The following is a 22,378-nucleotide window of genomic DNA, read 5'->3' on the forward strand; positions in this document are numbered from 1 at the left end:
AAGATACAGAGAAATCAACCGAGTGAAACAAAAAGTCACAGAGGACCTGAGCATTGAGGTATGCTTTACTGAGGCACCCAGTTTTTATTATTTACATTTATCAGTTATAGTTTACCATATCTTATCGATTTATTAACATATGCACATATACCCCCCTTCACTTGCCAGTCTCCTGACATTTCTTAACCCATCTGACATACTGCACACTTGGTGAAGTGTGAACCATTTCACAAATGAGGGTTATTCTGGGAGAGGCACGTCTCCTCTCTCTCCTCAGCACCCGGGAGAGGCTTGTAAAAGCTGTTGTCCTTTAGTTATGTCGGATCGTGAGGAGGAGCCGCAAGAGAGAAAGAAAAAGGGAAAAGCTCTTCAATTGGAGTCCTCCTCTCTCCTCTCCTCTCCTCTCCTCAGCCTGTCTCTTTCTCTCTCTCCCTCTCTCACTCTGTCTGTGTCTGTCTCTGTTCCTCTGCCTGTCTCTTTCACTGTCTCTCTCTTTGCATGTGCCCTGCTGCTCTGTCATCCTCGGGGATGCGTCTGAAGGAGACCATCTGTTGATCCATTTGTCTCCTGCTTTGCTTCCTGTGCCACCGCCTCCCTCACACCGATGATCAGGCCTGGCCTTTCCTGCGCCCACCCTCTTTGTTGCTGCCAACAGGCTCTCCGGGTGTGGAGGGTTTGCAGTTGGAGGGGGGTGGGGCAGGAGGTTGTGGCCTCTAAAGCCTCTGATTCTCACAAAGAGAGGAAATAGGGATTGGCAGGCATGCTTTTTTTTTTTTTTTACGTACATTTTTTAAACAGCTAATGAGCATAGAGCAGCTGCTTTCTAATCTGTGTTTATTTACAGTGAGCATCGCCAGGCTGACCTGAGTCAAAAAACGTACATTATATATATATTTTTTTGTAGTGCTGATATCAAAAGTACTCCCTTTCCCTCCCTTAGGACTTAAACACAAAGAGTTTGTCATTATATGGAGGCATAGACCATGAAATAGATGTTAAAAAACAATGTTGAGATGCTGAAGAACCATCACTGGAGGCTGGTGAGCATTCCAGACCAACACATTTATTGCTCGTGAAGTGTTGGGACAGTGTTGCCGCTAAAGAGGGGGGGGGTCTCACTTTCCACACGTCTCCTAGCTGTCACCTCACATGCATGCTCAGGGGTTTGATGGACACTGAGTCCACCGTGGGGACTTCAGGGATTGCTTGCCTTTGATCTTCTCCCACGACTCTCGATTACCCATCATTCAGCAGGGCTTAGGCCCTGGAGAGTAGCTGGGAGAGGGTGGTGTGTTAACATGAGCTCTGATGTGCCCGAGAGAGACTCAGTGTCCAACTCAGACATCATATAGCAGATTACACAGACATGGAGGAAAATGTGCCCGGAGAGCGCCTGTTGTGAGTGTGTAGAGTGTGTGAGAGGATCGAAATATGTCAGAGGAAGATGCTAACTCTGATATAATGAGGTCGCAGTCCATATGGAGGGTTTTAAAGGAGCAGGATTATTGTAAATCTTATTATCACGTCTTTTTCTCCTTCTGTGTGTAGAGTTTTCATAGATTCGTAAGGTTTTCATCAGGACTGCTCAATATATCTGATGATGGGTGTTCACCCTGGGAGACGTGCCATTGATTTTCCATAAGGCGCAGATGACATGCGGTCACACGCACTCCTATTTTACCAACAGCCATTTCATGCAATAAGTCATGTTTTCACCGCAGCTGTCATCTGGTGTGATGGTTCCTCTGACAAAATCAGGGTGTGGTTAGCCATGGCTGCTAACCTTTTATCTTGCAGGTGCCTGTGGAACAAAACAGCTCTAGCATATTATGTTTGAAAAATCCAGACCTATTTCCTTTTGTTTTGAACAAGTGCAATTTCAGCAGTCATAACACTGTTTTTTAATTCGATAGGCTGACTCTGATCTCCTCATTTTGCATTTGTGTTGCAGGTTTCCTCAGTACCGGTGACCAGGCTGCTAAAGGGAACTACGGACTCCTGGACCAGATCCAAGCTCTGAGGTGGATCAGCGAGAACATCGGCTTCTTCGGAGGGGACTCAAACCGCATCACTGTGTTTGGTTCTGGGATTGGAGCTTCCTGTGTCAGCCTGCTCACTCTCTCACACCACTCTGAAGGTGAAGTACAACACATGGGGGATGAGGGAGGGGGGTATATTCGTGTTACAGCTGTGGGGCTCATACCTGCTGGTGTGTGGGCTGCTGGATATTAGAAAACTGGCGATGCAGCCCGTGAGTTATTGAGTAATGTATTCTACTGTATCATACAGCGTAACAAATGTTTTAAGAAGCAGGTGTTTGCATTTAAATGACTGAGATGTTCATTCCCTTCCGGAAATTGAAACTCCACGGCAGATTTCAAACCACATGTGACGTCCTCGCCCAGTGTGCTAGTTTCCCCTCTGTGTGTCAGAAATAAACATGAAGGTATACTGTGTCTTTGTAAGCAAGATAAAAAAGGACATGGTGTACCAGTGAGAGCTTTTCAATGGCAGATAGTCACAATAAATGACACACACTGTTTCACAAACACACACACACACACACACGAACACACACACACACACACACACACACACACACACACACACACACACACACACACACACACACACACACACACACTGTTATGTTTGTAAGCTGTATTGTTTATCTGCTGGCTACCTTAATGCTACGTCATGATGATTTACCGCCCATGTTGGCCATGTCTTCAGTTCTAAATGCAGCTTGTGTACTTAACCTGGACATGCAATAAACATCCCTCATGCTGCTGCTCCTCTAATGCATCACTGAATTAAGATGGAGTATTATAGGTGAGTTCCTAGGCAGGTAGTGCTTTGGCTTATGTGAATGCACTATATCTCTGAACTTCTTTCATAAAGTGCCCCCTGCAGAGCCATATGGATGACACCTCATCCTTAACCGCGAAATATTACAGTGAGCCACATACTTGAACATGCATTTAGAGGCCGGCTGTGTGCTTTTAATTGTAACTGGGTTGTGAACATGACAGATTACCAGGGTATTGTTTCTCGACACAGTTTATTTGTAGTTATTATCCAAATGAGAAATCTCCAGATCCAGCTGTGATGTGAAGATGTTAACAAGCCACAAACATGCTGCTTCAGACACACATGGCTGGCAATGTAACAGGCTTTTACTTTACATTACATGGACGTGAATTACATTAAAGAGATCACTCTTGCATTTAATAGATGATTGGTCTAAGGCAATATTGTAGTGTGGAAGCTAAGCACCGCCACACACACACACACACGCACACACACACACACACACACACACACACACACACACACACACACACACACACACACACAGGCACTTTTTGTCTTGTCACTAGGCAGAGTGAAATCTCCAGAGTGCATTTGAAAGAGGTCATTTGAGCTGCTCCTCTTCTGTCCCCATTACAGTGCCAGGGATTTGTGATGTGTTTTGCATTCTCCAATTTGCATTAAAGTGTTACTAATTGCCTTGATTTCCTCCGATGAATGATGACTGCGTTCGGATTGAATTTTTACCATAAATGCCTTTTTCATTCATACTCCATAATGCTACGCTCCATGTAGCATGTTATTATACTGCCAGTGAAACCATCTTCTCTGCCTCCTAGTAAATTGGATATTACCGGGTCTGTTTTTTCCCCTGAATGGAAATGTATGCCCCACTGATGGGATGCTAAAAAAAAAAAAAGGAGCCAGTAAAACTTGAGGGATCCTAGGAAATTGAAACAGGAAGCCTTCTATCACGCTAGGACTCTTGCTGCGAATGTTACCAATGGCAATCAGATTTCACACAGTCTCTCTCAGAGCACAGATTGTTGTAATTATATAAAGTTTAGGACTGGAGTGGGCTGCAGGATGTGACAGGAAATCTAAGTGAAGAAATGTCTTTTTGCACCTGCTTTTGCAGCCCTCCCCTCCTCCTCTCTGCGTCCTCCTCCTCCTAGTCTTAACTGTGGAATAGAAAGCTGGTAGGTTGTCCTTGTTGCTGGGACAACGTGATAAACAAGAGGGAAATCAAAGAGTGGAGGTCGGCATAGCAGTAAAATTGACGAAAAAAATCTATAATCAAATGAATTATACAGTGTGGCATGAGCACACCTGGTTTTAGTTGGGCTCTCAAGATGGATTTGTTATCATTTCTAAACCATGTTAGTTGGTTTGCTTCTCCAGTAGAGGACCTTGGACTGAATTTGAGATTGAGGCTGTGTCAAAGTGGAAAAGTCAGTTGACCAGGTGTGGCATAGCCAGCAGTGGGTGAGCACATATGGAATTAGTTGGTACTAATTGGCACTTTACATCGCAACTCCTGCCATCAGTGTATGAATATGAATGTGTGAGAATGGGTAACGTAACATGTGGCATAAAAGCGCATTTAGGGGTGACCAGAAGAGTGCTATATGATTACAGTTATTACCATTTACCATTTCTTACTTTTAATTTTGATCGGAAGTTAAGTCAAGAAACAAAATTTTAAAAAAGCATCACTGCCTCACCCTTCTTATCTGACTTTTTTTTCTAACTTGCTAGAGAATAAAAATCAACCCCCAGAAAAAGTGAGAGTTGCCACAATAAATGTGTTGTTCTTAATTCAGGAGCTGACTAAGGTGGGATATGATTTATATGTCTACATACACACACATACACACACACACACACACACACAAACACACGCTACACTCACGCTCACACATCCTCCTTCACCTGCAGCTCAGAAGCAGGATAACGAGGCCCATGCAGGTAAAAAAAGCAAAAGTAAATCAGCGATGACACACTGTTCTGAAGCTCCCCTGTGTGTCGCTGTGTTTAATGACCGTATTCCCACTCTCACTGTACACAGTCTGTCATCACTGCCTACAGTGCATACACTCTCCATCTAACAGAGACTCTCCTTTTATGCCTGTTGGTGGCAGAGTGACAACTTACTTCAGATGCTCCATGCTCCTCCTGAAGCCTATTTAATAAGCTGGATCCTCCTATATCATCCCAGCCCTCCGGCCTCTCTCTCTGATTGCATGCTCCTCCAGCTTGGCCTTGGTGTCGTCTCCATGTGGGCGTGCCGAGGGCTCCAGTCACAGGGTACATCCATCACCAAGCCCCCCACCAGCTCTTCCCCTCCACTCCACTCTACTCTAGCCTGGCCTGCATGGACGTCCTCTCGTGAGGTCTGGATTTTTCAGACCCTGGTCCCTGCCCTGCCTCTTCCATCTAATCTCCTCCTCACTGCACCCATCTGTCTCCCTGCCTTCACACACAGTAAAAGCATGCGAGGGGGACACACGCTTACTCTCCATGTGCCAGTGTCTCTCTCCCGTTTCTCCCTCTCTGGACTTCTCCCGAGTCTGCAGCTTGTGTGGTGCGTTGCTATTAATAAGATGGCTGCCTTGTCTGCGATGTGGCAAGCAATCTAGCTACACATCTGAGACTTTGGAAGAGGAATGGTCATTAAAAGCACCATCTCTCTCTCGACAGGAGAGTGTTTTTGACCGGCTTATTAAATGTAGCTCAACAGTTGTGTTCCCACTGAGGGAAATCTCACTGTCCCCATCTTCTTTTTCTGTGGCTTCAAACGAAAAGCGGCTGAAGCAGTTCAGAAGCAAGGACATTAGCCAGTCCCATGTATTATCTATCTGGCATCGCACAAGCACTAATTGAACATGCAGATTTGGCTTTTTCCCTATCTGCTAATAATCATTATGATGTAAAAAAAAAAAAAAGTGAGAAGGCTTGTCTGTGCGTGTGCAGAATACTAAGTAGCCAGTGCCTGAAACAAATTTATTTGAGCATGTATCTTTCAGTGCATATGAGAGAGTCAATATGTCTCTTTCTAACTTCAGATCCTGCAGAAATCATTCTGCATACCTACGCACATCTGTTCGTATCAATATATGTTACCCAGCTGTCCACGTATGCGCATGCTGTCACGGCCATTCCCTGAGCAACACGTGAGAGAAGCAGCTAGTTGTAGAGCCACTGAAGGTCGTTCGGTTTCTCTTTTTTTTTTTTCCTCCCTTCCTGTAAGCAATCAGGATAAAAGCCCCGCTTCTGAGGAAGTGCTCCCCTTTTAATGGAACGTCTTGGACATTAAAGACAGCTAGTGTGGAGGATCCTTCATGCCAATGTCAGCTTTCATTTTTATTAAGACTTCTGGGTTATTGAGGACCATAAATGTGCATGTTAAACGCTCAGGTTTTATTACCGCAGCGCAATGAGTACCAAGGCTTTTTAACACGAGACCCCACCCAGCAAACACTGAAACCCCTCCAACCATGAGCATGAAGAGGGCAGGACTTGATTTTTTGCATGGAGGTTGATTAAGTGAAGAGATATATCGTGGGATGTGTAGGAATTAGGGATCAGAGAGACTGAAAAAATCAGATGGTATGGCAGGACATATTTCTCAAATCAAACCTGAAATGTGAACTTAATGACTGTTCTTCCTAGTGAACTACCTGCTGTGGATTTCCTGACTAGAATTTATGATTCATCCACTCTTTGAAAGGTTGTGACCAAGAATCTGGTGTATTACTGTACACATTTTTCATACTGATTGGTTGGGGAATTAGAGGCTGTTGCAGAGAGGTAATTGTTTTTCTGTGACACAAACTGTCATGTCCTTTATGGCTTTATGGTCAGATTTTGGCTGACAGTGAGTCATCTGAGGGCCAACTGGCTACAGAAGACCAGACCTTTGATAACCAAACCACTGCTTTTGAATAATTGTGAAGTGTGTGCGTGCGTGTGTGCATGCCCTCGTGTTTGTAATGTTCTCCTCTGTGTTAATGATGTCTTATAACCATTTGATGTTTTAATTGCGACCTGCCAGGGGACTGCAGATGTAAATTAGCTCCAAGTTAACTCTGGCACAATGCATCAAATGGCAAAATATGATATTTTTTTTGACCATGGCCCCTTTACAATAAAATACAATGAATTAAAATGAATAAATATATAAATATATATAAATATATAAATTAGGATGACGCCTTGAAGAGAATCATTCTCTGAAACTATAAAACCATGTTGCTGAGAGTGTATTCCTACAGACACATTGATTCTAAACTCATCTCAACAAAGACTTAATTAAATATCAAAAGCAGTATTAAGTTTTATTAGATTACCATCAAATTTGGTGCATAAGTTGCACTACTAGTATCTTTTTCACCTAAAACAAATTGGCTTCAATTGGGACCAACATACAGCATAAAATGCAGGGACAGGTATCTTATTGTGTTATAGTATTTTACCCCTTAAGATGGCACTCCAGGGCCCAATCTCAATGTCCACCCTCAAGCACTCACTGACTTTTAGGCACGTTCCCGTTCAGTCTGTGAGGGCTTAGGGCTGTCCCACTGTCAAATCATCAATTGTGTGAGGGATCTCTCACTGACTTTTTGAGCCCTTTATGCTCCCTTTCCGTAAGTGGGCATTTGTGCAGACTTAAGGCTGATTTATACTTCTGTGTCGAATCGACGGCGTAGCCTACGCCGGGGATCCGCATAGCTCCCGTTCCTATCCAGAGGCCTAGCTGACGTGCGCCTCCTCCAAAATGTAACCAAGCGTAGAATCCACGTGGGCCGCAAGCTCTGTGATTGGTCCACTAGGCGGCATTGTGTTTCCCGTATTTACAGCACTTCCGGGATCCTGGACATCGGCCACACATCGGCCGTGTATTTCATCTCCTCCTCTCTATGCTTCATGTAATCATGTCTGTATGATAAACAGTAACATGGATCAGCTGTAGATTAACATAAGCTCTGAATCTCCGTGGAAAAGTAAACGGAGATCGTAGCAGGGCCGGAAGCAGGAGACCGGCTATCAGAGAGACCACACTGCCCTCAAGCGTTTCGGCTGAGAATTGCTGCGCGGCACGGACACATCGACGCACAAGTATTTGGTGCTAATGTCATGTAAGCCCTGCTGCGTAGGGGCGACGCAGAAATATAAATCAGCCTTTAGCGTAAGGGAATTAACCATAGTTCATAGCATTGTGACGTGAAATACAGGATTCCCAGGGGAAGCCCGCCAGCATGGAAAGGCAAACGAGCACTGCAACATGGAACTAAAAAAATTGGGACAATAAAAAAGAAGCATGAAAGTTGCAAGAAATTTACTGGTAAAAAAGTTAAAAAAATATATAAATATAGAAAACAGCCTTAATCTATTCATCTTCACATACAGTAGCCTATAACTTATATATTTATGGTTATATAGCCTATTTATATATTTTAGATTGTGTGGTTAAGCAGTCTGTATGGTAAGAGCCTGTCATCACATGTCAGTTATCCCATAAGTGCCTTGAATTTGAGGAAAGTCAAAATTGTGCAGTAAAAATTCCTAATATCACTAGGATGAGCTGGTGAGGTCATGCAGGTCACGTGAGAAGTCGCAAAGTACTGTCCCATTCCAGTTCTACAGTTTGAGCCCTTACAGCTTGCAGCCCTCAATCACTTTCCAGCTGACGTCAATTAAGTCAAGAAGGGCTCAGGGCTCAGGGCTTAGGGAGGACATTGAGATTTGGCCCAAGACGCAAGTGTTCACTTCACCATGCAAAGCATGCTGGGAAGCAGTGATGCAAACCCAGGCTTGCAGGGCCACTTTTTAACAGCTTTGCCATCTTGTTCTGTCAGAAACATGCATTCAAATAACACAGTGGTATACCTTAAAGTGAATAAACCTTGCGTTGTGCTGGTTTGATAGAAAACAGTCCTCAGTTTATGACATGTGACCAGCAGAGGTGGGTGGCGCATCTGTAGGCAAATTGGTGGCAAGCATTGGGCCTGTACTTCACAGCTATCGAGGTTATGGTCGCCTGGGCTCAACCACAGTAGGTAGGAGGTTTGCAGACTCCTCATGGGTAATACAGATGGTACTAGAAAGAGGTACACAGCTGCACCGAAACTTGAAGTTGTGAACTTCTGTGCAATCCAGAATCTAACACAGGAAGACAAATTTAATCTATTATTATAAGCCCCCCTTCAAAACTGACAGCATCTTATATACCAGTGCGACTTACACTGACTCATTTCATGTTCAAATGCATCAGCACATACTGCTGAGTTTGAGTAAAAATACACCTGGCTTTAGTGTTTCAGGATAAAGCTACTCCCAGCAACTCTCATTGCAGCTTGGTTATTTCTGTTAAAACACCTTTTTCTCCCCTACTATCATCCTCCTTGTGGAAGACGGACCCCTGCCTCTACAGAGTAAACAAACCTTTATTATTTTTTCTGCAATAGCAAATCTCAAATCTTAATGTCTTAAGATTTGTGCCTGTTGCGTCATCTGGGTCTATGGGAAACTTTGTATTCATATTTTTAACAGACCAAATAATGAATAATCAGAAACATTATGGACAGATTGCAGCACTATATGTCAAGCTGTCTGTATACACTACATGGAGGGTTGAATTTGAACTCATTTTTCATAATTCCCTTTAGATTAGCTTAATATTTGAGGTTATAATGGTATTATGTGTGACTCACCCAGCCTTGCAGGTTGGATGACCCCCTTTTCAAGGTCTTGTCTGGGACATCTTGTAATTTCACTGCACAAATCATTGCAAATAACTGCTTTGCTGTCTCTGGCATGTATTTAACTTGTGCACTGATGGAGTAAGGAAATGAGGCTGACATCAAATCAATCTGCCTCTGTCAGTTTATTTTACAGTTGTGCTGCAGTGGGATCGAAAGACTGTTGTCATGAGCACCTAACCTCTGCTCTGACTATCCTGTATGAACAAGCAGGCTCCTCCGAGGGAAAGAAACAAACACTATTGTAGTGTGGCTGCTTAGGACTGTGAGGATCTGCTGAGCCTTAAGAATTTCTTTGCTCATTCATTGCTTTATCCAGAGATATCGACACGTAATCTAAGGCTAATATAAATGCTGCTCCAAATTACCCTGTCTTACTGGGTGGTGAAGGAGGCCAACAGGCTGTAGAGATGGAGAGTGTGTGAGTGTTACACTCCATCACTGCTTTAACTGTAATGTTACATCTGGCTCTGACCTTTGGAAAATAACGCGTGTGGGTTTCCTCTCGAAAACGAGACCCATGGGAGGTTCCCCTTGTGGAATGGCCTACAGGTCTGCACACCCCCACTCTATAATGTCCCTGAGCTCAGCTCTCACTGCACAGATCCAGGGGTGCTATCCATCCACGCTCAGTGTCGACTTCACTTCTGTGTGCTCAGGTATCCTGCAGCAGCCTGAGGAGTTGAGGCATCAAAAAAAGGCACCTTGCGAGAACAGCAATGTGATTTGGAGTCATTGGGAAGGATAGCTGCATAACCACATCCCTGGGATGATATTCATACACGATGCAGCTGCTATTGTTGTGCAAATGCCTCGCACTTGAGAAAAACCAAGCGCAATTGTCGAAGTTGAATAGACCCCATTTCTGAGGTGTCGGATGCATTCAGAAAGTCGACACTGTAAAGTTACCTAGGTGTTTGGGGCAACAGAATGCCTCCATCTCTAGGTTTGATTTGGCTGTTTGCTGAAGGGTGTCTGTGCATCTCAGGGTGTGAAAAAGGCCTATGCGAGATGAGAGAATGAGGACGCGCCTTGTCAGGTGCCGTATTCTTCCACCTCGATTGACAGGAGCGATAATTAAACCAGGGGGATGCCATCTCTGTGGAGCACGAATGCTTGTATTTATTTACGCTGACGACTCGGCTTTGTTGTCTGCCATATAGTGTGGCCGTCATTGTGTGCAAAAAGCGAACTGCTTTTAACAAGTGGCCTATGTGGCATTTTTCAGTCAGTCCTAGAGCTGCAATGCCTTTGACTTTGTATACCAGAGCAAAAATGTTTTATTTTTACTAAACAAAGTGGAGACATATTCACCAACTAAAGAGTATCACTCTCCTTTGAACTCAAAAGAAATTGGAAACAGCCTAATTCAGGCAGGAAATGGGCTTCTTTTTCTCTTCACTACTCACGGTGCACAGAGAAAATGAAGCCAAAGTTCTATTGAGCAAAAAAAAAGAGGAGACCCTGCTGAGTAATTTGAGGTGTGAGGGGTGTTATTAGGCTAAAGATGACTCTGCTGAGGTCAGATGGCCAGTTCACAGTAACACTCTAGAAAATAATATCCAGTCGGGTTGTCCATCAGAACGAGGCAGCTTTACCTATCCCTCGCCAGAAGAGAGGGGAGGAATGAAGAATTGACAAATGGGCCCAAAACGGTGAAGGCAGTTCATTCAGGTAGCCTGGCCATCAGTCTGTCTCCGCTTGCAGCAGGTAGTTGAGCCTATAAAGCATGGAGTTATAGGTGTTAAAGAGCCAAGCAGTGGGTCAGAGAAAGAGGCAGGGGATAATTGAGTACTTTAGTAAATCCATGCCTCCGTCAACCAAGGTAATAGCTCACAGCGTTGCGTCTACCTGTAGCCTCAACTCCACAACTGTACTGATGTTCTTGGGCAGCTTGAGCGACATTTGGCAACCATGACCTGCCTCAGCGACATTCTCCAAGACAATACAAAGGGACCCATCTGCTGATGTATGGCTGGGATTGCTTTTGGAATCTAATCGCAGCTGATGAACGAGGTGACTACAGAATATGTCATCTGTTGACGACCCACAATCCCCAGTGAAGACGCTGGTGAGTCATTAGTTCAGGTAGATGCCATCTATGAATCATTCCTGATAAATCATTGTCAAGGGCGCATTCATACACCTCCTAATGGACAGTGACAGCAGCAGTGGTGGCGGGTGGAGGGGGAACTCTGGCTGGCTGCAGCTCCCGGCTGCGCCCCACAGCTCTTTGATCCTGTTAGGCTTTAGATCAATTAAACCAATAGCTGCATCATATTGCTCCCAGACTGTCTCGTCTGCTTCCTCCCTTGATTGGTCTAATGACTTGATGGAGGTTTCTGTCAGTTTGTCTGTCTGTAGCCTCGACTCCACCGCCTTAATCTCAGAGGCTTTTCTTTTCCCTGTACCTCATAGCAGTTTCTTTCTTTTCCCACCCTCCCTCATGTCTCTCTCTTTGCGTCTTCTCACCATGTCTCCCTCGCTTGCTTACTCGCTCGCGCTCCCTCGCTCTTTCTTTCTCTGGCACCAGTGTAAAGCATCCATTATAGAGTGATGCATGGGTGTCTGTGTGAGTGGGAGAGAGAGGGAGACTTGGCACTCCTCCTGCCCCACCTGCAGAGGAAGCACTGACAGCTGAGCACTGGGGGCTCATCTCCCCTCCTCCTCCCCCTCCTCCTCCGCCCATCTCCACATCTCTACTGACCTCCCTCCTCCTCCTCCTCTCACACCTTCTTCATCTCCCTCTCTCTCTCTCCCTCAGCCCTCCCTTTATTCCCTGTTGTTCCACACATATTGGCCCAATTTCTGCGACACCACTCCAGTTTCCCTTACGCTATTTTCACATTTCATTATGTCCGGCCATCTTTTCTTTTCCTTTTGCACTATCTGTTTTCTCTTTGTGTCTTTTTACTGCACATTCTTATTTCTCTCTGTTTTTTGCCCAACATTGTACAAAGGTTTATTCATTAGGCATTCCTCACTAGGCAACACGGCGGACCATGTGTCGTTAAATGGACTGTTGTTCCTGCGTTTGTCTGCCAGATGACAACCAAGGTGTAATTAGCTGACCTTTGCCCTTTGGTGATGACCATGACTGCTCTGTGTTTGCTTGTTGTTGCTGACAGCTCACCTCTGTGGCGAGCTAGGTCATTCCTTCAGTGTCCATACGTCTGTTTGTTTCTGCGGATAGAAAAAGCACGCAGTGCCTCTGCATGAAAAACAGAAGTACACCGTGGAGCTGCTATGCCATGCTTGAGAGCACCTTCACAGTCCTCATCAATTTCAACGCTTTGCATAACATGTGATTTATATACATCTTCTGCAGCGGGAAAACAAAATTACCAGGTGTTTCAGACTGTTTCAGGTGATGTTTTTAAAACTTCTAAATTATTTTGAAATGGGAAATGTATGACTTTGCGCTTACTTAATTCTGGCATAACAGCTTCATCTGCACAGAGAGGAAAAACACTTGTTTACCGAATGATTATAGGCATCCAGGAATATATCATTCTGTTTACACAGAGCCTGCTCACCACAGTCTGTGCTTACAGACAGAACGATTTGGAAGGAAAATTGTTTTTTTCAATGTGTGATAAGAAGTGTGGCGCAGGAAACACATCAGTCCCATTACTTTCCTGTAGGACTAAGCTGCAGTATTCGCTCGGTGTGAGCCTTAAAAAATGTGATGTAAGGAATGTATGATGTCTGGATCTCTGTCACTTACATTATCTACTGCAAGTGTCCACTTTGGGTGTGAATGGTGCATGTGCAGTCACAAGACGTAGTCTACCAAGACGTTCACTTCGGGGCAGTGCAATCACATTAGCCTTAGCTTTGAAATTTGCATAGTCTGAGCACAATGAAATCCCCAATGAGAATAAGTTGCTGACGAGCAGAAAGCTCTTCTAGAGAGGGCCGACATTGTGCAACCTGACAAAAAGACTAAATCTTAGCTTTCAGGCCCACAAGGCTGCAATAGATTTTTAGCTTAGAGAGGTAAGATACGCTATAGATCCTTTTCAGGGGTAAAAGAGAGGGACTCACCCAATTGAATGCAACTGTCAGAGAATGATATTACCACTGTGCTATCTTAAAATTTGAAGACAGTTTCTTCTCTTCGATGGAAATTCTTCTTTATTTTGGTATTAGCCTAATATCTGGATGGGGGATGCCTGTTGCTGCAGCCTGAAGAGATGAAAAACAAAAATGCCGTTTGACACATGGACTGTATTTTGATCGCTTCTTCGTTTTACAAATTAAATGTGATTCCAGATGAAAGGCTTCGGCTTCCTTTTAACAAACCAGCTTTTGGAAAATATCATCCAACCACACGTGACAGTGAATCATTCACACCTTTTCCAGAGTGGTTAAATCGAAGGAGGGGTGAGAAGCTGTGTGACATAGAGAGGGATTATAAAGGGAAAATTTAATGAGTCTGAACAGCTCTGGGGTTAGTGTTGGAGATTTTAGTATGTTGTTTTTCTTGTCAGATGAGGATTTCAGTAGAATATGTCCACAAATAAATGTCCAGCAAAAGCCCAACTCATACAGCATTAACAACAGAGCAAGATTAGCACATTGTGGCTCACCTTGGAGCTACAATTCAAGACTTCATTCAGCTGCTTAACAGAAAGAAAGCCTTCCAAGGCCACCTAAAGCCCTCATTTGTAGGATTTGAAAGTCATTGATATTTGGCCCTAGCTATCATTGAGAACACCATGGTCATCTACTTGTATTCTTCTGTCTATATTCAGGTTTTTGTGAGCTAGGAGTACACTTCACTGTCCAAAAAAAGTATGTATGTTGGCTTTTTGACAGACACGTTCCAATGAAAAAGAAGTAATCAGCATCACTTCTACAGAATTGTGTTTCTTGCAGTATGAAGAGGGCTTTGAAAAAGCAGTTAGACTTTCATGTTGGGAGATAAAACAGAAACGCTTTTCCTGTGAAGTTCTTGGAAAGATTTATGTAATTTGGTACTATTTATAGGGGGGAAAGGGCGATGTTATTGGAGGATTATTTCATTTTAGCTGGAGTATTTTCCTCATAAGAACTGTTTCAATTTATTGAAAAAGCAGAGGTCAATTTTTCCATCAAATACCCATTACAGAAATGTCCCTATCATCAACAAACAAAACTGTAATTATCACATCTGATCTAGGTGTGGGTCAGAGCAGGTTCTAATGTTTCTAGGTTGTTTAAGTCTTGCAGGATTTTATTTAAAAAGCAGGGTGTTACATACAGAGAGACACACATACATCAATAGAGCAACAAATAAAGCCCAGTGTTTAAAATACCATCCTTTATTTTGCTAGACTGAAGAGACAGAGCCAGTCTAAGTCCCGCCCACACTGGAAAGGAAAACAATTCATGGCTCTTTTGCTGACTCTGTGTGACGTCAAGGAGCCTCCTTGTCACTTCTGTGTGTGAGCTATTTTTTCGTGAGATGTACTTCTGACAAGTAAAGAATCTAGGTCTGTGTTTTTGTAGGGAATGAACATAAAAAACCTTGAATCATGGATATTGGGTAAGATTCATGAGGCATCAGTTGAAATATGTGGAAACTGTTGGATTCTGACTCTTACTAATTTGTCTAGAGGACTTGTAGAGGTTGAAGCAGTAGGCCAAGTGGTGTCTGGTTTCTGTCTTTGCTCTGTTTAATGATGAACTCACCTGGTAAAACTATTGGACACGGTAGTAAGATGGTGAAGAAGTGGAAGCGCTGCTGAGTCTCTGTATCAATCACATACAGATGCTCTTTGAATACTTCAGACTTGCTGTGCTTAGTTCTTCCTGTGTAGAGGTGGTTGAATGGGTTGAAGGTGACCTCAGTCAAAACATGAAAACTGGAGCCCTCCTTTAACACTCAAAGGCACATTGTAGGATTTGTGTAGAGTAGTAGTTGTTATTTATTAAAGTGTTTAGCTTTTGGGTAATTAGTTGGGTCGCTTTCCAAGTAAAACAAAGATAGGAGGGCAGATAATGAGGCAGACCAATAATGTTGACTTTAGAAATAGCCTAAAATGTTGTGCTTTAAGCTCAACACATGTAGGGGTACAATGGCTCAATAAGCATTGTTTGGATGATGTCATGGTTATTGATCATTTTATGGATCAGTGTTAAAGGCTTAACACTTGTTAAAGGTTAAAGACTAAATAAAAGGAGATTTTGTCTTCTTTTTTTTTTTTTTTTAGGCTGGCCATTATTGTCACTCTGCATATTAACTACCCATAAAAGTCGCACCAGTGTACAAGATGCCGTCTTCTTTAGGGGGGGCTTCCAGAGGGAAAGAGGTTTAACTTTTCTGAGGGAAGACTTGCAATATGCAGTTTCTATGCAAATACCTAGCTTGTTCTACTGTCTGTGACCTCCACCCTACCAACTACTGTAATTGAGCTCAGCCTTGATAGTTGAGAGGTCAGGATGGGCCCACAATTTGCTACCAGTTCACGCCACCTGGTCTGCCCAGCTATGTGTCCAATATGCTTTGCGCATTGAAAGTGTCGCTCACTTCTTTAAGCGCCATCTTCTGGGTAAAATACTGTAACAAAATAGGATACATCTCTCTGCTTTTATACTGATACATTGGTCACATCCTTGTGTAGGACTCAGCCCATTTTTTTAGATGACATCAAATATATTAAAAGTGCTTCTTAAACATCCAATTGTACATTATGTTTCCTGAAATATCTTAATGTATTGCATCCTTAAACTTCTTTATTCTGCACATTGACACTGTTTCAGTTGCTGTGCCACTGTGACCCACTCCAGTGCAAAAAAGATTACAAAACTAAGATCATTCTGTGCTTCATTACATTCATTCATTGTCCTGAAATCTGCAAAAGCAAAGATTTTTTTGTACATTGCAGCTACAGCCACTTTGACAAGGTAACATGCACTGACTGTTTCCAGCTGATGTGGGTGTAATGCACCTGGTGTTTGAGTCAAGGACAAAACAAAAGGCAAGCTTTTGTTTACTTTCTGCAAAACGCATTTTGTGTAGTATGGATGAGTTTACATCCAAAGATTAAAGCATCCCGAAGGATAAAGTCAATAGAGCTGAGTGACATTGAGGCAGCCATCAGCTGGAACTGTCAAAATAAATAACAACACAAGTCAAGGGTAAAAGGTTGAGTTCTGTTTGTCACAAAGTGGCAAATATTCTTGGAAATATATCGATTCATGACCTGTTTTAAGGGCCCTGAACACCTCACTTCCAGGAGAAGACGAGCACGTTTTACATGCATTGAGTGGATCTCCATGGCTCATTAACGCAGCAACTAATCACAGCTCTCAAGCCAGGCTTAGCACTGCATTAAAGCTAGTTTAAAGCTGAAGTCAACATATGGTAATGAATATCTGTAGACCATCCATCCTTAAAATAACTTCACAGCTTTTTTTAAACCAATCAGGAGAGACTATTTCCTTACATGTTAACAATTTATTTTGCAAGATTCCAAAAAGGATGTCAAATATGCAGTTTCTTTGGCAATTATACCCCATTGAGACGTCTTCAAATCTTCAAAGGGGAAATGAGGCCGACTGCAGGATGGGGTAACCCCCCTGCTGGAGCCTAGACACTGGTGGTGTTGGTGGTGGTGGTGAAGGAAGGATGCAGGATGTGACGAGGGGTGGACACATGAAGAACTAAACCTTGACACTGATGAGGTGTGGAGGTGACTGGGGTGGAGGAGGGTTTTAACGATCCATGCTGTAACAGCAAACTGAAGGAGCAGAGAGGAGAGCAGATTTAAAGCTCAGCAGGATGATGGTTGATAAAGGTCATGGCAAAGACTGGTTGGTGAATATTTGAAAGAGCAAACACCCATGATCTGATAACGAAGAAGGAGATAGACATGCTGATAGAGAAATACAAAGTGATATAAATGATAAATGAAAAAGGAAATCTTCCTGCTTGAACTTCCGCTGAGCTTCATTACAGTTGCTGCGATGCAACGTCTTCTTTTTGCATACTCTGGATAATGTTCTGTCCCTCTGTTGATGCCTACTTATCCATGTTCACATCCTGCTGCATGAGAGTCCACTCCTACTATAATATTTAAGACTCAAACAGAATACTTTGCCTTGTCTGTTTTCAACGCAACTTTGCATGTTGAATAACTGTATTCCACATTATACCTTTAATTAAATGTTGCATCAATCCTGCTGTTCATATGCTGAACTGTGAGGGTGTGAGATGAGATCACAGACAAATTAGGATCTTTTGCGCCCCTAGTTACAGGCATTTTTTTTCAGCTATAGTTACAGGTTTTTCAGCACCTGGCTGCAAGTTGAGGTGCCGAATTTTCCTCTCCCTGTGCTGAGTTTAAAGAGTATGACTCCTTGCACTCTCTATTGTACGAACTGCACTTTCCCTCACATTGTTTGTTTCTTGCATTCAGTAAACTGCCTTAAAGTTTGATACATATGTTACATGACATATCTACATCTTTTGCAGCATGTCTAATACATGTGTTCTCTCTGCAGCTTGATCAGTGTGACATATCTTGCACTGTGCAGGGGATTATAGGCCAGAATAGTAAATAAAATAAAAAAAAAAACTTACTCCTTTGCATAATGCTTGTTAGCACTGGGACATTCAGGTATATCTTTTTTTTTACTACACACTAAATGTAATGTAAATGTCTGGGGACACTAATCTTTTATCTGGCACACTAAACAGTATAGAAATATGATTTTTGGAAGGCACCCATGGTTTTGCCTACTAAATTGATCACACCCCCTGAAGGCTTTTATTGTGAAGCAGCTGCAGGAAGTGCTGAAGAAGCGTTTGCTGACAAAGCACGGCAATGAAGTGGATCAGAAACCAGTAAGGCCCCTATCTGTTAGATAAAAAGAGAGAACAGGATTGTAGGAGTGAAATAAAACTCTCAGTATGACTCCTACAATATCCAAGAGCTAACAAATGCAGATTAAAGCAAACACTAAAAGCAAAGTTTTTCTTCAAAGCTGTTCACGATGAGCAGTTTAGTATTCAACACAGAGGCAGACATAGCTGTGTGAAGAATGAACACAGAAGGCATTGCAGAGTACTCAAAACTCTGCCTATTTCACACCTTAGCACACCTGGCTAATTGCTGCAAAATGTAAGTGCAGACTTGAAGAATCTCCTGCTCTAGCTCTGATGCAGTCCAACATTCAGAACAGCCCTTCATTTAAAGCCTCGACAGCTAAAGTGACTGTTCAACAAAGGCAAAAAAGAAAGGAAATCTTAACCCATGTTTCATTGAAGGTTACCCAGACCCTCAACAGACAATCAAGCCTTTGACAGACTCAACATTTAACTAAAATAAATGCTGCTTTTTGCAAGCCAAAACATAATGCTGTATCATGTTTGTATGAAAATGAAAAATAGGCATCGCTTCTGAGACATTCCTCCTCGTTTCAGTAAAGGCTGCTTGGAGAGCAGGCATCCTTTGCAGTATTTCAGATGTTGACAAACCCATATGGCATGCCACTAATCTTGATCGATGCCTACCACTGTGAACACCACTCACGCTGTAGAGGATAATGAAAAGTAGCAGCGCAACATTTCCCAAAAACCCTCACACTGATCTGTTTATAATCCATTATGAAAAGCATCAGGACTTCTGCTGTTTACCACTCAGAGAAACAATGCAAAAGAAGTGTTTACTTTCCAAACGCAGATCTGCAAAAAGCGCTTATAAAGACGTCTACACTCACCCAGAGTGCTATTCTTAGGGTTCCCCTCAGAGCCACTGTCTAATTGGAGCCATGGTTGTCCTATTGGTGAAGTTATCCTCCACACAGACTTTTCTATGAGGCCTGTGAGTTGCCGAGATTCCCCGCCTGGCTGTCTGTGGCTGTTTGCAGGCATGTCCCGGGACTCCTGCTCATCGGTGAGGGCTTCATTAGCCGGGGATGGGAGGTGGCATCAGAGAGAGAACAGCTGTTTAGCTAACCACTTGCATTGTTAGCCAGCCTTCTCCGTATGCCTAACTGCCTAAATCCGTCCCCTAGCTGATAATAGAATGCTCATTAGAAGAGGGGAGGGAGACTCGATGGGAAACAGCGCCACTGTGCTACAAACCGACCTGCCTTCTTACTCCTCCTTTCCCTCTGGTCTCTATTAAAGAGCCGTACAGAGTGAACACTCCCTCTGTGGACCAACTACCTATACAGCCCATTTTGACCCCTCATCCTGACCTCCCAGGGGAAGACAGGGGGTGTATGGGTATCTGAGTTCTCCTCTGAGATGACTTGCAGCCTCTGATACCAAAACATGCTGCTCACTTGCAAAGATACTGAAAGATACAAGATTTGAAAATCCCAGAGGAGAGACAGATGATGCCTTCTGCTTGGAGCCCTGCAGGAAGAAGAGGTTAGCTTGCTGTGTAGGTGTCTTTTTTCTCTTTTTTATTTTTGAAAATTTCCCCCAAGCGGCATGGTGTTAAATTATTCAAACACTGTAGATTGTGCTGCCGTAATTTGTCAGGAACCCAAAAGTACAAGTCTATTTCTCTCTGTGTCAAACCTGATGAAGCTGGCGGAGGAGGAGGGAAAGCTGCGACATCAGAGATGGCACTGTGAATATCTGATGGTGTTCATGGGAACAGCCTTAGATCACAGCCAAAGACACTGCACCCCCGTCACAGCCAAAACACATCCCTGGCTGGAAAAAGGGTGGCCCGTGTTTGATTAAAATTCAAACAGGAAAACATGTTACCATGGAAGTGCTTCATTGAATCAACACGGGCCAGTTGCTAACATTCCCCATGCAAAAACCCAGACAAACAAAGTGCACAGCGACATGAGGGGAGGCAATTTGTGCTAGAAATGATAGGCTCCAAGCTATTTACTGTAACGACAGCAACTGCAGATCCCACTGTCATGTGAAAATATACTTGTAAATTGTGTTGAAAGAGGGACAAAGAATTTACAAAAATGTTACCGCAGCTTTACCTGTACAAATAAAACACGGGAAACCACGAAGCATAAACTTCACATTAAAGGTCACATTTGCACATATTTAAGTTGGATGACATGCTTCCATTTAGCAACAACATTGACACCTCTCACTGTGCAGTTTATGATTGCTGCAAAAAAACACCAGTACTGTTATCCACATGCAGTGAGAGTACAACATTTTTAGCCACGTAGAGATTTGGTTAGTAACTGAACGGTTGACATGCATTGACTTTCAAGTGATCGTTGTACTAGTGATCATAGCCAAACAAAGGCAGCGACATGACAGGCATGCAGGTGACACAATGCTGTTTAATATTATAATATGACAGTATTTATGCTGTAATATCATAAGTGCTTTTCTTTTGTGTATTGAGCCTTTAGACAAGCAGAAAGAGATTGCAAGTGGTACATAATTCATGGCGCTTTCAGTGGCTACAACCAATTCTTTGTCAGTTTGTGACAGAATACATAATATATGCTCACTGAGATGATGCTGATACATTTTAATTTCTTTAATATTTTTGGATTAAGGATAGGGAGCTTACATTGTGAACCGATGTGCACAACTGTCAGAGATTCAATTCTGGAATTTAACCCATCACAGACAATTTAGCAAATCAATAAGCAGGAAATGTTTTCTGTCAAGTTGGATTTTGATTTAATTGTTGCATCACTGTGATGAAGTGCTTTGATTTGACAGGTATTTAACAGGATTTGGCATAAACCAACATTCCTGTCTCGCTATTGAATCCCTCAACAGTTTCTCAGTTGTTTTATATAAAATGCTCTGCATCAAAACAAACGTCAGAGTGGCAGTAAAGAAATAATAACAGTAAGAGGGGAATTTATCCACATCTTATGTTTAATGTATATTGGCATTTGAATAAATTAAATACTGTCGGTCAGTGAAAAAACATTGAAATGGAGTGATCACATGTTGATCAAGTTACTTTGACTTGACAATTATAAAGCCTACTGGCTTAACAAAACCATCACAACGAAAGGTTTACTTGGTGAGCTTTAACAGGATCATTCAATCATCTATCAGTACATCATGGAGTCAGATCTGATGTTTGAGTAGCTGAACACAAAAAGGGAACAAGCCAGCAGGTTTAACTCTGAACTAAAATTGGTTTTGCTGCAACTTTTGTGATAGTCCACTTGTCATCAGTTATTGAAACGATGAATCCCCTAATTCGGTAATGAATTGCACTGTACCTTTGTTCTTTATTCAAGCCATACTTTTGTCAAAGCTTTAAACAATACCACTATTAGTATACGAATGATTTTGTCTTGCTGTGTCATGGTTACGTTGGTAAAATGTTAAGAGTTTGCTCCACAGTTTGGTGATAGCAGAGGAGGATGAAAAAGAGATAAGACGATGAAATAAAGATACAGGCAAAGGTTTTAAGTTGAGAGACTGAAAATGTCAATGAGAGAAAATTTACTCAGTGTGGCTGTAACTGGACTGTTAAGCTGGATGTCACAGTTGATGATTAAAAGAGATACGTTCGACAGGCCTTCTCCTTAAATCTCACAAAATACCAATGTGCTCCAATGATAAACAAGGTGCACTTTACAGATCTTTGAGGTAATCATTTTCTTTGCAGCATTTGGGGTGAAATACTCCTTGACTTTACAAGTCTTAAGACACAAGGGTGTTGCAATTGCTGACGTCATTTTGCTATATTGTGTTTTCCCCAATTCCTAGTTGCTATTTTTTCAAACACAGTGCACAAATAGTAAGGATGTGAGAAAGCTAATTTTATTTGTGGCGAATTAGTTCTATCACCAGTTTTTTTCCAACAATGATGACTAATCAATGCACCCTTAGTAGAATAACTATTTGCTAA

At 42.7% G+C, this 22,378-nt stretch overlaps 1 protein-coding gene across 2 annotated transcripts in view; it reads left to right on the forward strand.

The window, feature by feature from the left end:
* Positions 1–22,378, forward strand: part of nlgn3a (neuroligin 3a) — a 274,566-nt gene that overhangs the window by 216,183 nt on the left and 36,005 nt on the right. For both annotated transcript variants that reach the window (XM_034689946.1, XM_034689945.1), the window contains exon 4: positions 1,952–2,137. In XM_034689946.1, coding sequence (XP_034545837.1) covers positions 1,952–2,137 — 186 coding nt within the window. The remainder of the gene's footprint in view (positions 1–1,951; positions 2,138–22,378) is intronic.

Source organism: Notolabrus celidotus, chromosome 8, assembly GCF_009762535.1.
Source record: "Notolabrus celidotus isolate fNotCel1 chromosome 8, fNotCel1.pri, whole genome shotgun sequence".
Classification (NCBI taxonomy): Eukaryota; Metazoa; Chordata; class Actinopteri; order Labriformes; family Labridae; genus Notolabrus; species Notolabrus celidotus.